General features: G+C 38.7%; 1 protein-coding gene across 8 annotated transcripts in view; it reads left to right on the forward strand.

Annotated features, from left to right (window-relative positions):
- Positions 1-16,620, forward strand: part of EPRS1 (glutamyl-prolyl-tRNA synthetase 1) — a 62,793-nt gene extending 46,173 nt beyond the window's left edge. For all 8 annotated transcript variants that reach the window (XM_065589419.1, XM_065589424.1, XM_065589420.1 and 5 more), the window contains 7 exons: positions 3,508-3,663; positions 3,797-3,994; positions 4,455-4,628; positions 9,603-9,763; positions 11,128-11,206; positions 15,437-15,501; positions 16,253-16,620. In XM_065589419.1, coding sequence (XP_065445491.1) covers positions 3,508-3,663; positions 3,797-3,994; positions 4,455-4,628; positions 9,603-9,763; positions 11,128-11,206; positions 15,437-15,501; positions 16,253-16,403 — 984 coding nt within the window. In that variant the 3' untranslated portion in view covers positions 16,404-16,620. The remainder of the gene's footprint in view (positions 1-3,507; positions 3,664-3,796; positions 3,995-4,454; positions 4,629-9,602; positions 9,764-11,127; positions 11,207-15,436; positions 15,502-16,252) is intronic.
- Positions 16,621-17,375: the final 755 nt, after the last annotated feature.

The following is a 17,375-nucleotide window of genomic DNA, read 5'->3' on the forward strand; positions in this document are numbered from 1 at the left end:
ATGGATAGGTAAAGCCCTTTCATAAGCCGACCCTGTATTTCAGGGGTTGGAAAACTTTGGCTCCCGGCCCGTCAGGGTAAGCCGCTGGTGGGTCAGGACATTTTGTTTACCTGGAGCGTCTGCTGCCTGGAGCCCCTCAGCTTCCTGTGGCTGCGGTTTGCCGTTCCCAGCCACTGGGAGCCGCGGGAAGTGGTGCGCCACTTCCCGCAGCTCCCATTGGCTGGGAACAGCAAACCGCGGCCACAGGGAGCTGAGGGGCTCCATGCCTGCGGATGCTGCAAGTAAACAAAACGACAATGTATTAGATATTCAATTCAATGATCCCATAGAGTTTAAAATCATCAAATTTTGGTGTTGACCTGCTCTTTGATGCGTCACTTCTTTTTTACCAAAAATATTTGGCTTATGAATGAGTATATACGGTATTACTGATCTTTGCTTTCAGCTAGTGACGTGGCTCTAACAGTACAGTATGTATACTTATGAAAGAGAGACAAGGTGGGTGAGATAATATCTTTAGCTGACCAATGGTCACTGATTCCCAATGTACTTGAGTTAGTTTGCCACCCATTTTTACTGCCCCTCCCCCCCAAGTGTCTGTTTGTACCAGGAGTGCACTTTGCTACAAGAGGAAAATTAGTATCCTGTCTTATTTGTTTCTCCCCAACTATGACATCATTGGGAACAGAGTGGATTTCTCATCCCTTATATCCCAAATTTGCCCCTACTGTAGAGTGCCCAAACAGTCCTTTGATCAGTTCCTCTACAGATGTCCTCCCAGGCTTCTTTTGCGGGCTTCATCCTGAAGCCCTTACCTTTGGACGTTAAGTCTCCTGCCCTTTCCTAGACTCTGCCTGGACAGACTCGCAGCAAGTCCCACTATTTCCTTCAGAATGATGAAAACAGACTTTTTATACCCAGCATGGATTTGTTAGCTGCCTGCTATTCCCATGATTGCTGGCCTGAAGTCCCAGTATTTTTTATATATATATATATATTTGAGCATTGGCAGCATCAATGTGAGCTGAACATTGATCCCCTTAAGTTCACTGTGTGACAGTGTAATATCAAATTTAAATCTTTTATCTTAATTTCTTTAGGGCCAGATTTGTCCTGCTGTCTGGCTGCTTTGAGATGCTCTTGAACAATGCAAAGCAGCTAGGATTGCCTGGCCAGTTAAGTTGGGTTTACAGCTGCTTTGCATAGCCTAAATGATGCAGAAGGGGTCAGGCAAAGTGAATGTGATTGATTGAGAGAGGGAGGAGAGCATAGAGAATCATGGATGTGCACAGGCTTGGAGTGGAATAAATGTGTGTGGAGAAGGGGGACTGTACTAGGTAGACTGGCACTACATGAAAGGGGATCTTGAGGAGGGAGTAGTCCCTGAATTGTAGCATTTTTCTGTGCTTGTCTCAGCACCCCCGGTAGTGCTACCACAGTGAACGGTGGCATCAATGCAGCACTGCCATAAGGAACCTTTCAAACAATGATGCCCAAGCCGGCACGCAGCCACAGAATCTTTAAAGAGCGATCACAGCTGGGCCAATGAAGTGACCAATGAGCACTTGTGGCACATTTGTCCTCACCTTGAGTCATTTCAGTTACACCTAGTAGAGCTATAGCATGCAATTTCTCTGTAGAGGAAGAGTGATGATTTGAGTAGATACAATTGTTAACAACTTAGCCTAATTTCAAGGTGGGTAAAAATCAAATTTTTTTTTTTAACTTAAAAAAATTGGACTTTTTAATTTGGGTTCTTTTATTTAAATTAAATAGTTTTATTAAATTTGAAAATGACAGCCTATGTTAAAGCCTAAACTCTGAGTAGAACCTTGGAGTTACGAACACCAGAGTTGCGACCTGACCATTCAACCAGACACCTCATTTGGAGCCAGATATACATAATCAGGCAGCAGCAGAGACTCCCCCTTTCCCCCCAAAAAGGCAAATACAGTACAGTATTGTGTTAAATTATTTTTAGTAGTTTACATTTTTCTTCTGCATAGTAAAGTTTCAAAGCTATATTAAGTCAATGTTCAGTCTTAAACTTTTGAAAGAACAACCATAATGTTTTGTTCAGAATTGCAAACATTTCAGTTATGAACAACCTCCATTCCCCAGGTGTTTGTAACTCTGAGGTTCTACTGTATTATAATCTATTGAAATAATTTAAATTCCATACAAAACATAATATTAAGCTAGTAAAAATTTGCTGGCTAAGCACCAGAACCAGTTTGTTGGAAGCACTAACCCAGCTTTTGAAAGCAATAACCTCTTCCGTTCAGTTCAATGATTTGTTCATTCAAAGTTAAGAAATTGGTTGGGAGTTGAAAAAGCAGAAAAGCTTGTTTTCCTCTTCCATTCTATGCATGAAAACGATGTGTAAGAGACTTAGATCTACTTGTTTATAGAAGCTTGAAGGACAGGGTGACGAGAAATAATAAGTTTAGATCACTAACTACAGATAATATATCTTCCTTTGTTTAATAAATCAGTTATCAGTTGATAAACTTTTTTCTTATGTATCCAGCATATTTAAGGTAGTTTTATTTAATAAAAAAAACTTAAAATGCTGTTTTAGTACATTTTAATTTAATTTGAATTTCCATTCAAATTGGTCTTGGCGCAAATGACAATTAAAAATTTTAATCTAGTAAAAAGTTAGGCTATGTAATTGCTTAAATGTTATTGATATAGTGTATACTCCTGGTTAGCAAAAAGTAGTACCAAATTTTGTGTAAAGGCTATGTATAGTTTCAAATCAACATGTTTTAATGGTTATCAATCTTTCTTCAGAAAAAAAACCCCTAAAATGTACAAATCTAAAATAATTAAAATTGATTATTTTAATCAAGATTTCCTGCTTGCTGATTTAAGTAATGACTAAAATTGTTGATTTTTAAATCAATCCTTCCTGGCCCACACAACTTTATTTTTTCAAGTATATCATGTGCATGACATTTCAGTGTGCTTTAACTACCTGGAAAGTTTGAAGTGTCTGTGAAGTTAGCATATAAAGAAGAGTGGCACAGGATTCTCAGTTTCTTAAAGGGTCAACTTATAATTAATTATAACTCACAAACTAGTTAATAGATTCACTTTTCAGTTTTCACTATACATTGCGTGCACAAACAGGGATTATATGCCATATCTTAAAATATAACAAGGTTTGAATCCCTGTTTTTACTTCTGTTTTGCATTTAATCACATATGGAATCTGACTGACACCTCTGTAATAATGACTCTTTTTGTTCAATGGTTTCTAGGCTTAAATATTTGTTTTACAGAAAACCTCTACAAAACCTCAAAATGAGTAAAAAAAAAAAAAAAAAAAAATAACATTGCTCTTTAGTTTTATTGGAAGAGAAAAGACAAGTAGGATGTTCAGGTTTTTATGCAGTTGTAGGCCAGTTAATGCCATTCAACAATATTTTGGATTTAGAAAATGTTTGAAGAGTAACTCAGTAAATCCAAATCACTGAAGTAACTTAAAGGTTTTAATCATAGGTATTGCAGATTCTTGATCTGTATGCTCGGGTGTATGAAGAACTCCTGGCAATACCTATTGTGAAAGGAAGAAAAACTGAAAAAGAGAAGTTTGCAGGTGGAGACTATACAACCACTGTGGAAGCATATGTATCTGCCAGTGGAAGAGCTATCCAGGTATATATTAATACACACATTTTTTCACTATTTTTGAAAGAAAGGATAGCAAAAAAGGAATGTTCATGACCTTATACTTAGCAGTCATTGTAAATTTCTATTGAGCAGAGACTTCTATATATGTCTGTTTCAGGGAGCAACATCGCACCATCTCGGGCAGAATTTTTCAAAAATGTTTGAGATTGTGTTTGAAGATCCCAAGATACCGGGAGAAAAACAGTTCGCCTATCAAAACTCTTGGGGCATTTCAACTCGGACCATTGGAGTGATGACATTGATCCATGGAGATAATATGGGCTTGGTGCTACCACCTCGGGTAGCTTGTGTTCAGGTGTGTAAAAGTGACTTGTCTAATTGGTTCAGATGGCGTAACTTTACCTCAATCACATTACCTCACCTTTTTTCCTTTCCTGTCTTGCAATGGGATTAATCAATATTTCCTATTGGGTACCTGATGAAAAGAAATCTTTTTAATGTAAAGTCAGTAAGAGTTATCAGGTTGGTTCTCGAGTTATATTACTTGTGATAGAAAATTTAGAAGATATAGCTTGTCTATCTACCCAAAATTAGATTTGTAATACTTGGCAAAAAAGTTTCTTAAATAGGAGTTTCGAAAGACGTTAACTGGATTTAGCACCACAACACCGTTTCCTTGAACATTCCACATCCTTAAACTCAACACTTTAAGGTTGAGTCTTTTGGTATTTTTGGTATGGTACATTACAATAATTGGGAACAACTTTTTCCATTACTGTATGTATCTTTTTCTTTTTACTTGCGTCATGTCACAGGTTGTAATTATTCCTTGTGGCATCACAAATTCTCTTTCTGACGAGGACAAAGAGGCACTGATGAAGAAATGTAATGAATATCTTAAAAGGCTGCTCCGTGTCAATGTCCGCGTACGTGCTGACTTAAGAGACAACTATTCACCTGGTTGGAAGTTCAATCACTGGGAGCTTAAGGTAAATTTCTTTTCAGTAGATTTTAATGTATGTTCATGTGGACTTTTTTGTATTCTCTGCTGGCAAATATTTTCTGTCTAAAGTCCATTGAAAAATGGTTAATTGTTGATACAGCATGAATTGCCACAACTATTGGTGACTTGTGTTCCTTGAAATTGCGTAAAAGCTAATTGAAGAAAAAAGGCAGTTTCTGAGGCAACAGATTCTCACCCAGAAAAAATAATTACGTTGGACAAGAGATGTCTTGAACTCGTGAATTTTGACTATGCACACATAGAATGATATATAAGTAACGTTAAGGAAGAGCGGTACATATACCGTGTCAATAAGAGAGGGGGGGAATCTCATGCCAAGCACATTTGTGATGAGTGAGAGCACACTATACTCCTGGGGGAATTCTGCGCCCAAAAAAACCCAAAATTTTGCACACTATTTTAAAATCTGCAAATTTTATTTATCAAAATAACACTACAAAATCATGCCAGTTTCAATTATTTTGGTCATTTATTTCAAAATACCTGTCAGAAGGTATGTCTGTAACAATACAGACACACACAAAAATTCCCCCAGAAGTAGAGAGCTAAAGAAAACCCCTATGACAACCCAGTTCCTGCTTCTCTGCCCCCTCCCCTCAAGAGCCCAGCCAGGGAGCCAGACACTCACACCTCCTTCCTCCCCCAGAGCCCTGGCCAATACACCCAAACATCCTCGCCCCCAAGCCCAGCTGTGCCCCCCCCCCAGCCAATACAGCCAAATGTCCTGTCCCCACACGAGCCCAGCTACAGGGCCACCCCTAGCCCAGATACCCAAATGTCCTTCCCCCTGCTTCTCCCTCTTCCCCTCCCCACCAAACCCAGCCCCAGGGCCTCCTCTATCCCAAACACCCGTCAGCTCCCTGAGCCCATCCATGGCCCCCGCCAGCCCAGACACCTGCTCCCCTACCCCTCATAGCCCCAGGATCCAGAGAGAGAAACAGCCTGATGCTGGGTCCCAGGCTTGCACGGAGTTTCTTTTGCACTGCCACCTCCTTCCTTAAGGGCGTGAGGGGGACTGCAGCTGTTGAAACCTCTAGCTCTCTCCTTCTTCCTCTGGCAGTCTCTTCTGTGTGTGACCTGGGCTCTGCTGGGTCCAGCGGCCCCTAGTTGAAGCCAGCAGCACTGCAGCCCATTTCTGTGGGGGAGAAGGAAATTCTGTGCAAAAAACATTAATTTCTGTATAACTCTGCATTGCGCAGTTGTGCAAAATTCCGCCAAGAGGAACACCAGCTACTGATAGCCTAGTTGAGCAAAATGGAAAATACAAGATGGTCTTGCATGGTACCACTAAATAAAGAACACTTTTTATTTATCAGAAAGGCAATTACTTCATCACTGAAATACCATGGTTGAAAGTAGCTTCAGTCCTCAGGAAAACAGAGAAGCTGCATCTAAAACAAGATATCTGAAAAGTGAAGAGAATAAAGCAGACCAACTATCAAGAACGGGATTAAATAAGATGTACATTACACTAGACAGAAAGGGATGAGAAATTACAGTAAGACAAAATGGGGCTGTGTGGCATCCGAGGTGGAAGTTTGTGTAAATGTTCAAATGACAAACTTCAGTATAAGATGACGTAGAAGCCTCCTGTGCAGTCCAAAGAGTCTTGAAAAAAATCTCCCATTGCACCTAAAGAGTGAAAATGTCACACTTTATCCTAAAGCTCCATTTCTGAGTAGTGTGTTAAAGGTTCATAGATTAAGGTTATAATAAACAGTTAATTGTTATAGTCCAACAGAAGCAATGGGTTGATTATTACCTTGGCTTACAACCATCTTTTATAATATACCTCTACCTCGATATAACGGGAGCCAAAAAATCTATTTTTAAGTGTTTGAATTTTTTGCTGACAAAATTGAGGGGAATTTGTGCTGACTTGAGCCTGGTTGGTATGGGCAGGCACTGTGTGAGCTTTCACACACAACTTTGTTCAGAGACCTCTTTTGACTTCTACAAAACTCATGCCATTCCAGTCTGACACCTCTTAAACAGAGATCTGCTACTTATACCAAATTTTTTGGTGATAGTCTCTCTTCCTTTTCGTTTGGAAAGTATGATAGAATTTCAACCTCAGTATCCAGAGAAGACAGCCCAGTGCATTAGCTTGCTATCCTAGAGAAAACTTTGCTTTGTCAGAATATATTGCAATATGAAAATGGTATGATAAGGCTGTGATTTACAGGAAAACAGCACTTATTTTGCTGAGCCCCACTAAATTCACAGGGTAAGAAGTGCTTTTCACCATGAACAAACTGGGAAGGAAGTGTATATGTTTTTTTTAGGGGGGGCGGGATTATATCTAGTTTTAAATTCCAAGTGAGACTTCTGAGATTCTGGAGGAAGCCAACTTGCTGACTTGTTTAATATTGTATACTTACGTAGTGTCCAGAGGTGCTAAGTGGCTTTGCTGCTCTGTTGCACGACACCATATAGACTTTGGAAGACAGTTCCTGCCCTAAAGACCTTACAGTCTGAAAAGTTTTTGGACAATAGCTGTGTGTGAGACTCCCGCAAAGAGACTTCAGTCTGTGAGAAGGTCGCAGGTAGCTTCTATGGTGGCTTCTTCAATCCCTTTACAGCGTCCACTTCCTGAGCACTGCTCTTCATTAAGTCAAACTCTGCATGTGACCATTTCCATGCCTCTTACTAATGAGGTGCATCAGTCTTAAGGCAGATCTCCACTACAAATTTACATCGGCGCAGCTGCAGTGCATCAGGTGAAGATGCTCTAAGGCGACGGGAGAGAGCTCTCCCTTCGGTTTAATAACTCCACCTCAACAAGAGGCGGTAGCTGTGTCATTGGGAGAAGCTTTCCCACCAACATAGTGCTGTCTACAAGCGGGGTTAAGTTCGGTATAATTACATCACTCAGGAGTGTGGATTTTTCACATGCCTGAGCAATGTAGGTATATGGAAGGAAGTGAGAACAAAGAGGTGGAGATACTGGGTATGCCTCCGGAATCTCAAATGTCATTGATGGCATTTTGTAAATGAAAAAACAATACTATTGTTACAAGTTTATATGATGCCAGGTGCTGATAGCATTTCAGTACCTTTACATCTGGCTTGGAATAGAAGTAAACATTTCCCTCTTAAAAATAGGTCATCCATCAGTATCAAACTACTAGCCCTAAGGAGTAGAGGTAGTGAAACCTAGTCTGTAGATCAAATACCAAGAGCATCTAGAGCCTGCAGTGAGTGGAAGCCTGGACAAAGGTATCTTACAAAATGTTTTTAAAATGGTCAGGATCTAGACTCTTTGGCATTTCGCCTACTGATTGGATTTCCACGGGGAACAAGAAACTGCGAACAGCCTCATCTAAATAAAAACATATGTACGGCACGTGCCTACAATAAAACATCCAACTAGCTAGAGATGGAAGCAATAAACTATTGCTCTAGACTCCTAATTCCAGCAGTTACAAGTACACCCGTAAAAACTCACAAATGGGAACAAACAGTTGGGGGTCTGCCTGTGAGTACAAGGAGATGAGAAGTCACAGGCCCTTTGTCATAAGGTTTAAGAAGCAACAGAAATACTACGTAATGAAATTAACTTTTCTTAGGCCTTCAAGTGTTCTACCACCATCAGTATTAACATTTAATGGAGCTGTTTTCAAGAACCTTTTTAAAAATTCTTTGTGCTAATACAGTTTAAACATGCTGTGCCAGGCCAAAATTAGAATAAATCGTTTATTGAAGAGTTATATTAGGTATAAATTAGTAAAGCTATATATAATTGTAATTTCAACAGTCCTCTGTAATTAGGTCAATTGTGTTCTAGCTATGTTAGAATAGTGTCTAAAACATGTTTTTAAATTGTCTAAATATGGTTGACATGCCAGTGTACATAACAAACACTTAAATCAACAACCACCTGAAAAAAAATCATCAGGTGTAGCACACTGGTAAGGACGGTTGCATGTGAAAGAGGAGGTTGGATAAACAAGTATATACAAAGTTCTTTTCCAGATTCTCTTTCCTACCATTATCACTGGTCACCCAGTCTGGGCATGGGTTTGCAAAGGTTTTTCTAATCCTCATCTTTCCTTTCAGTTTCTTTTATCCTCAAGGAGGTCAAACTTCCAGCAATTGAAAACAAAGTGGTGATTACACTGCATTATTGATCGTGACAACATTGTTTGAACACAATAAAATTCTGTTTGCTGTGGGAGAATCTATATTTCTTTCAGAAAGGGAAAGGCCTAACACCTGTGCTAGCTAAGTAAATAGCCACATCCACAAAAATATTCCCTCTCAACTGGCTGCTGAAAATGTAAATCTAAATAGATTGTTTTGGGATCTTAGCTGGGAGGGATATTGTATGTATTTTAGCATACTGAAAACATTTTGTTTTGTTTTTATTTTTTGTTTAGGAAAAGGACTCTTAATTTGACCCTTGATTTATTATAGGTCCTTTGTAACTTCCATTTCAACAGTCCATAGAAGAACAGTGTGCTTAAACACATAAGTAAAAATAAATCCCTTAAGTCCAGGAGACATGCAAAAGATTGAGAGCTTTTCCATGGAACTCCCCATAGGTAGCCATCTTTTATTCACATGTATAGCGTCATCTGGGAAGGAATCATCCAAATGAAAGAAGGCTATTTCTATTTCCTGTTTCAAACACTATCGGAGGAGTATAAAATGAGCGTAATTCGAGTTCATAAAAACCTTGCAGTAGTATTATGGTAAGGCGAAACAGAATCAATACAGCTTTAGGTTTGCCCCAATCCTGAATTTTTCAAGTATTAAGACAGCAAAACAGTTCTCTTGTTAATCGTATGATTGTCTGAGAGCAAGACAAAGAGAAATAAAAATCATGTCAAGTGAATCCATACAGAAAAAAGCATCTTAGTGGATGAACTATAGTCTTTTGAGAGTGACTGGTTCTGCAGTTTTCACTAATTTTGTATTGCATTATTTTTGCTTGTAGGGTGTTCCCATCAGGCTTGAAGTGGGACCACGAGATATGAAGAACGGCCAGTTTGTAGCTGTCAGAAGAGACACAGGACAGAAGATGACCTTCGCTGAACATGAGGCAGAGGATAAACTCAGACACATTTTGGAGGAGATCCATGCTAACCTTTACAACAGGTTAGTCTACAAGGGAATAAATCATATGGCATCTGTGACTGAAATGACTTTATTTTAACTGTAGAAGAGATTTCTTCATCTCATTTAGACTTAACTGTGGAGAAAGTCATCAAGACAAGTCTTCTCTGTGCACTATTTCATTTTTCAGTCTGAGAAGCTCATTCTGATTGTCACAAAAAGTTTCCCAATTGTGCCTGTGAAATAGAATTTTCAAATGTTAGCAACCCTTCAAGTTGAGATCTTCAAGTTAAGCTTCCGCCAATATCCATATGATACTGACATCTAAAAATGAGCCCCCAGTACTTTTTTGATGCGGTGGTACTATGCAGGATTGTAGTGTTCAAAAATCCAAAATTCTTTGATAATATTGGTGTTTACGTCTAGCTCTATGGTAAAATTTTCAAAAGCACCCAAGTTCCATTTTCAAAAATGAGTGACACTTTGGCACCTACATCATATTGACTTTCAATGGTACCTAGGCTCTTAAATCACTTAGGCCATTTTGAAAATTGTATCCATAGTTACTACATATTGCAAATCTCTGTAATAAGGTGATGCATAAGAATATGATTTTCATATTCTTGAGGCCTGTATATGTGAGGCCCAGGGTTGTCAAATGTGGTAAAGACAGTCCTGCTATTCTGATTTGAAGACATTATAAGGTCATCCTTGATATAAACCTGTTTATATTTGGAGTATCAGTTGACTAAGGTATTTGAATGTCAGAAAATTATCTAACCAAAGAGGTAAATGAGATTTGATTTCCCCGATAGTTAGGCTTAGCTTTCAAGCATTATTATAGTACCCTCCTCTCAATTACAGCAGACTTAACCAGGAAATCAACTTAACTGGTGCATCTCTGAGGTGATCTGGGGGTGATGCTTAATTTTTCTGTGGCTTCATCTCCTGCTGCTTCTGCCAGAGTTTTTGTTCCCTCCACACCGTGGTACATGCTGAAAACATATGATATGCTGTCCTGCTTGTTCTTGGCTAGTATTTTGTTCTTTTCACACCAGCTGTATAGGCTGAGCATATTGCAGCTGCCCCTGCTGTATTCACTCAGACAATAACCTCAGTTGCAAACCAAATAGTAGTGCCCTCTCCCAACCCTTTGGGCTTGTCTAATAGGGTGATGGAACTGCAACAGCCTGAAGAGAGAGATGTCTTTTAATTAAATCAGAATTTGTTCTTTTGGAAACAAAAGCTGTCAAAGAATATCCCGATTAAGAAATTTCTTCCGTATTTGTACTTTTTTCTCTTGTAATTTGGTGTTTGGTGGCTCAGCACAGTTGGTTCAGATGGTAACTTCATTTAGAAGATGAATACTCATGTCTGTCTTTACTAAATTTCTTTTCTTGTCTTAGAGCTTTTGAAGACCTAACAAATCATATGGTGGTGGCCAATACTATGGAAGACTTTCAAAAAGAACTTGAAGCAGGAAAGGTAAGGCGGTTCCGAATATACTGAAGTCTGAATAAGTGTCTTTCAACATTGTTAAAACAGGACACACATTTTCCTATCCATTACACGCCAGTTGGAGATCAGATGCCTTCACAGCCTAAATAAATGCATTATTACTGTTTGAAAGGGTGCTTGGTGGTTTAATCAAATTTGCTCACACATTGGGAACTTTTCATGTAGAGGTTGGCAGCAAACTGTAACTTTCCCAAATGCTACAATAGTTATGGTTCCCATCTGCTATATTGAAGCACAGTTTTGATTTAAAATTTCCGCACTACTAGTCTCTAAAGTATTATGTTCAGGCATTAGCAGCGACAAGGCCCCTGAGGGCAACTTTATATACCTGTTATCAAATGGCATCATTTATTTAAAATGAGTGTACTGCTTTTTCAGCAGGAAGTGACCATAGCAGATCTTAATACAGATCTTTTATTCGGATTAAGATAAAATGCTATAATTATTCCCCTACAAATAGTTTAAAACAAAAATTTCGGACATCATAACTGCATTCTGGGAGTCCAAAGTACGTACTACTTGCATCAAAGAAAACTTTCTAACCTCATCAGAAGCCATTGAGTGCATTGACAGGTGCCGGGCATCAAGAAATTAAGATTGATCATCAGAATAACTGATAGTGTAACAGGGCTGAGTTATATTAAATTCCCTGATAAGGGCACTAGCATCTTATGAAAAATTTAAGTTTTGGTGGAGCAATTGAAGTCTAGATCAGCGATTAAGACTGTATTTTTAATGTTTAAGAAATATGTTATTCTTCCCTTGAGGTGCACATTGAACTACCATTGATTGACTTAAGGAGATCCTATCCCTGAAGTGCTATTACCCAGATCCCCCAGCATGTGAAAACATTTGAATAAATATTCTTGAAGACTCCATCTAATTAACAAATAAGCTTCCCTATTGGTGAAAGACTGCAACTGAGAAATAATACAAAAGAAAAAATGATTGTTAAAAAAAATGTGGGGTGCCAAGTTGGCTCTACTCTTAAAATGACCATACACTCTTGCTGAACATGTCCTTTAGGGGATAGGTACAGGGCCAGTGGGATTTATGTAGAATAGAAAAAAATAAAATTATTAGCTAATTCATGCATTACTTTTACCGCCATCCACCCCTGATTCTTTTCTCCTGTAATTTGTGTCTCATAAATACATTTGCATATTGTCTTAAATTAGATTGTAAACTCTTCAAAGAGACTGACTCTGTGTGTCAGTACAGGAACAAGCACCTTGATTGGGATATATTTCTGGCCCCAAAACATGGTGGTAAAAAAAAAAAAAAAAAATCTGACTTGCCATCACCCCAAAAGCTAAATATACGTCAAGTTATTTTGGACCTTCTCAAAAAGATTTTTGTGCTCAGCCTGCTGGTTCTGAAGTAACATTTAACTAATGCAAACCCTTTCCAAAGCCGGCTTGGCATACCTGATGTTAGGTAGAAAGGACCTCTTTGTCCTACAAATAATCACGACGATTTTATTATTCATGTTATATTATTATAACATCAATTTATGTTTTTAAAACTACCCTCAGCCTCTGGTGGCCTACAGAACAAAGGAGAGATGTGAAAAACGCAGGCTTTCCCAAAATGTTGGGAGATGTGGGAAACTTAGGATATGTCTAATATACAGCCCTGCAGCAGCATAGCTGTCTAATACAGCTGCAGCACATCTGGTGAAGACACTCTATGCTGACGGGAGAGAGCTCTCCCATCAGCATAAAAAAAAACTCCACCTCCGCGAGTGGCAGTAGCTATGTCTACAGGAGAAGCTCTCCCGCCAACACAACACTGTGCCCATGAACGCTTATGTTGGTGTAATTTATGTTGCTTAGAGGGGTGGAATATTCACACCCTTCTGTGACATATGTTTTGATGACATAGTCTGTAGTATAGACATAGCCTTAGTTACAAAGTAAACTAAGGAAAAAATCCATAAAAAGCAAAAATGCAGCTTAAAACAAATATATAAAAATCATAATTGTATCGTGAGCAAACTCTCATTATGGATTAAGGGCTTTCCAGGATCTCCTGACATTTCCTCCCACCTCAAAGCCCCAAATCACAATAACTCTTACTTCTGTGAAGATGATCTGGGAAGGGAGCAATGTCCAACCGTGACCACCCCACCTCCCTACACTTATTCAGAAGCAGATGCTGGAGAGCACCATGAGAAATTACTAACCTAGCTAGCTCTGCATCTGCAATAGTACTAGATCATAGATTTGAAACTTGTAAATAAAACATCTAAACTAGTTGCACTTTCTGACATGGAAAATACAGTGTAGTGAACATCTTTGATTTGGATGATGTAAATGTTGGAAAAGTAAACGTTCCACCTCTGAAGTTACAAGCACTTATCTGAGTACCTGGATCTGAAGAATAAAAGTTTCAGGCACTTCATCTCATGTGTATATATGAATGTTTGTGTCCTTTTTTTGTATATTATTGTACAAAGCAGGTAACTTATATAAAAGTAGTAATTTTTCATGGAAACCCTCTTATTCAAATCTCTCTTCACTACGTTGCATTGACCACAGTCTAAAAGGAGATTTCCCAAGCTAATTTCCCATGTCTTCCTGTATTTGGTGTGATTAACCCCTTAAACCATAAAATCTTTGAGATGTGGACTTCTTTGCTTTTGTGTTTTAAGTAATAACTACATGCAAAGTTTAATGAAAGCTGCATGAACGATCTACAACCGCACTTAAACAAAACCCACATTTAGAAAATCAGAAAGATTAATACAAGCACAGATATTAGGCACTAACATTAGACACTTACTAGTCCCTCCTCCAAATTGTAGAAAATGAAAGCTAATAAATATGTATATTTCCCCAAAGACTATATGAGAGTTTTGTCCAAAGAGGAAAAAGTTTCTTGTAGCATCAGACAGCACAACAAATTTATTTAGGCTTCTGGGGGGTGGGAAATAACAGGAGTTTGTGGAGCAAATGTGCACTTAAGACTTTTTGACATTTTAGCAACTCACTTTCAGCTGTTGTCTTTGCCTCGGTTTTCCATAATCTTCTTAAAATAGTCTTCTTGGCTTTACAGTAACACTTCCTAACTTCTACTGTTAAAATACATGAAGTGAAGAAATTGAGTGAAACATCCCTGGAAAACCTAGAACAGTTAGACCTCTGAAACAGAAATTTGCTGTCCGATTAAGTTTAAAAATACTGAACAATTTAAGTGGGCTGAAGTGGTTAAAAATGATTTAACAATATCCTTACTGCCTCTTGTACTGCCTAAGTGCTTAATATCTTGTCTTGTATATCCGATGTTCATTCTTAGTGCTTATGTAAGAAGAAAACATGCTGGTGACAGTTCTCTTTACCTTAATGAAAATACTGAAATGAGTCCCTTCATAATGTTGTTCCTCAGAAAATATGAATGTATAGCACTGTTCCTAAAAATTATAATGGGAAACTTCATTGGGAAAGCATTTCTTTAAAGTATGTAAATAGGTGTTGCTCTGTAATCCAATAGAGTTTTTTTTCTTTTCTTTAAAAGAAATAAATAAATACATACCCTGGATATCCAGAGCTAGGAGGGGGGAATTTTTTGACACCTTTTCATAGAAGTTAAAATATCTTGTTGCTAAATTTCTAATAACCTAGCAACCATCACTCTTCAAATTCTATTGTGAGTTTACACTAGAGTTCTACTGCATTTCACTACAAAGGGGCAACTGTCGCCGTATATTTTCAGGATGAAAAAGCTATAAAAACCCTTTTGAGCTGTGTTAACCACAATCAAAGGTAAAATTATCATTAAGCTGAACCTTTCCTGTTTAGAATGGGGCAGGGAGCTGGACTAGATGACCTCTCTAGGTCCTTTGCAGCCTTACATTTCTTTGATTCTATGAGCTAACTTTGTAAACTGAGTTTTTAGACTGCAGGTAAACTATTCTGCTTTACAATAAAAGGATGTCAGACTTTCAGAAGAACTTTCCACCTGCCAGCTCATTTAGCCATGATTATGCAGCCAGATTGTCAAAAGTGCTCCACATTCAACCACTCCCACTGTGCTCTTTTGAAAATCTGATTCCTGTTGTGGGAGCTGAGCACTATCAAAAATCTGGTCTTCAATGTCTGAAGTGTTAGACCTATAATGGTAGGGTTTGTGAGTCTCTCCTAAAATAATGCCTGTTTGCTTTCACTGTATAAACTCTGCATCTTTCTTCCATTTCAGATTGTGCAGATTCCCTTTTGTGGGGAAATGGAGTGTGAGGACTGGATCAAGAAAACTACTGCCAGGTAAACGATGTAACTGTTGACTTTAAGAGAACTTACATTTAACTTTCAAGTTGGGTATCTGAGTATAAAACAACTTGAAAGTAACGTTTCTTTAGAGCAGTGATACTCAGACCTCAGTGGTTCAGGAGCAGAATCATCATTATCAAAAAGAGCCACAGTAGTTTGAATTCATAGTTTCATTTACTATATTACTATAAATTATTCTCACAGCAAAATGGCTGACCGAGTATTGTTGTTTTATCAACTACAATTGTTTAGAATATAAGAACAGCCATACTGGGTCAGACCAAAGGTCCATCTAGCCCAGTATCCTGTCTTCCAAGAGTGGCCAATTCCAGGTGCTTCAGATGGAATGAACAGAACAGGTAATAATCAAGTGATCCATCCCCTGTCACCCATTCCCAGCTTCTGGCAAACAAAGGCTAGGGACAGCCTGGTTAATAACGTAGTAAAAACATCCTGATTGGTTAATAATTAAATCACACAATGTTTTAATATGTGCTGCAAAGACCCACAGGAGGCACATTTAAGAGCCACTTGCGGCTCATGAGCCTCGGTCTGAGTATCACTGCTTTAGAAAGACCCTCCGCATAGGATTCTCACTCTTGGGTCTTATCTTGTACTACAAGACAAGGCATTATTACTCCCTTAGCCCCAAAGTTTTTACCCAATGAAGTACTCATTGTGTGTGAGATTTCTTTTTTGTAAATCTTTTGGGAATTAAGAATATTAAATTTGTTTTCTATTTCAGGGATCAAGATCTTGAGCCTGGTGCCCCGTCCATGGGAGCAAAAAGTCTCTGCATCCCCTTCAAACCTCTCCGCGAGCTGCAGCGTGGAGCGAAATGTGTCTGTGGCAAGAACCCCGCCAAGTTCTACACCCTGTTTGGTCGTAGTTACTGAGTTACTAGCGAAAACACCTTGTTCCTTATCTCTGAACTCAACTTTTTTCAATAAGACTGAAATCTCCCCAGATCTTATCAGTTTTGTGACTTTTTAAATAATTCAAAAAACAAAGCCATAAGAAACCATAAAAAAACCCAGTCGTCAGTCTTAGACTAGCAGTATTGCTCAGAATTTTCTGTAAACATCTCTAATAATAAATACGTATTGTGAGCTATAGCGTGGTTCTGTCTTTATTTTTGTGTTTTGTGGAAAGATTGCTTGGTTTCTCTTTTGGTTGTGGGGGGTGAGTGTGCTTTCATGTACGCAAAACACAAATTTGTGAGGGAAAAACCTGAAGTGTTGTAGATGATGTAACTAAACCAGGGTAATGGTTAAAAGTTTTCTGCACCATGGAGTGTTTGTATATTTTACAGTGATACGGTTTAGTTATAGCAAAGGGCTGCGAGCTAGGAATTCTAAACCATACTTGCCACTAACCGACTAGGTGCCTGGCTTTGAACAAGACACTTAGTTTCTGTTCCTCAATCTCTAAACTGGCGATGTTTACTTGTCTCTCATTGGTATTGCAAGGGTTGACGAATGTTAACCCTTGTAAAGTGCTTTGAAGATGCAATGGTATTGAGTGTTGAATATTTTGTCATGTTTATATTTTGGCAAGTTCCCTCACAAATATCCTGTTTTTTACCTCCAATCCTCTCTCCCATGTATAAGTCCTTTGAATGAAGCAGAGAGGGAGTAACATGGGTCAGAAAAGCCCCCAAACCAGAGTAATTGGATGACGCCCCACCTCCACAGTGTGTTGCTCTGGAGATCACGAAAGCTGCATCTCCAGTCTTAAGTTGGTTGGAGTTCAGTCCTTCGGTGTGACGAGTGGGTGGAGCCAGCGAGATGTTCCCTGCTCTGACACTTCTGAGTGAAAATCCACTTGGCATTTACTGCTTCTCGCACCAGTTTCCTGTGCGCCTTCCC

The sequence above is a fragment of the Chrysemys picta genome, chromosome 3 (genome assembly GCF_011386835.1).
Source record: "Chrysemys picta bellii isolate R12L10 chromosome 3, ASM1138683v2, whole genome shotgun sequence".
Lineage (NCBI taxonomy): Eukaryota > Metazoa > Chordata > Testudines > Emydidae > Chrysemys > Chrysemys picta.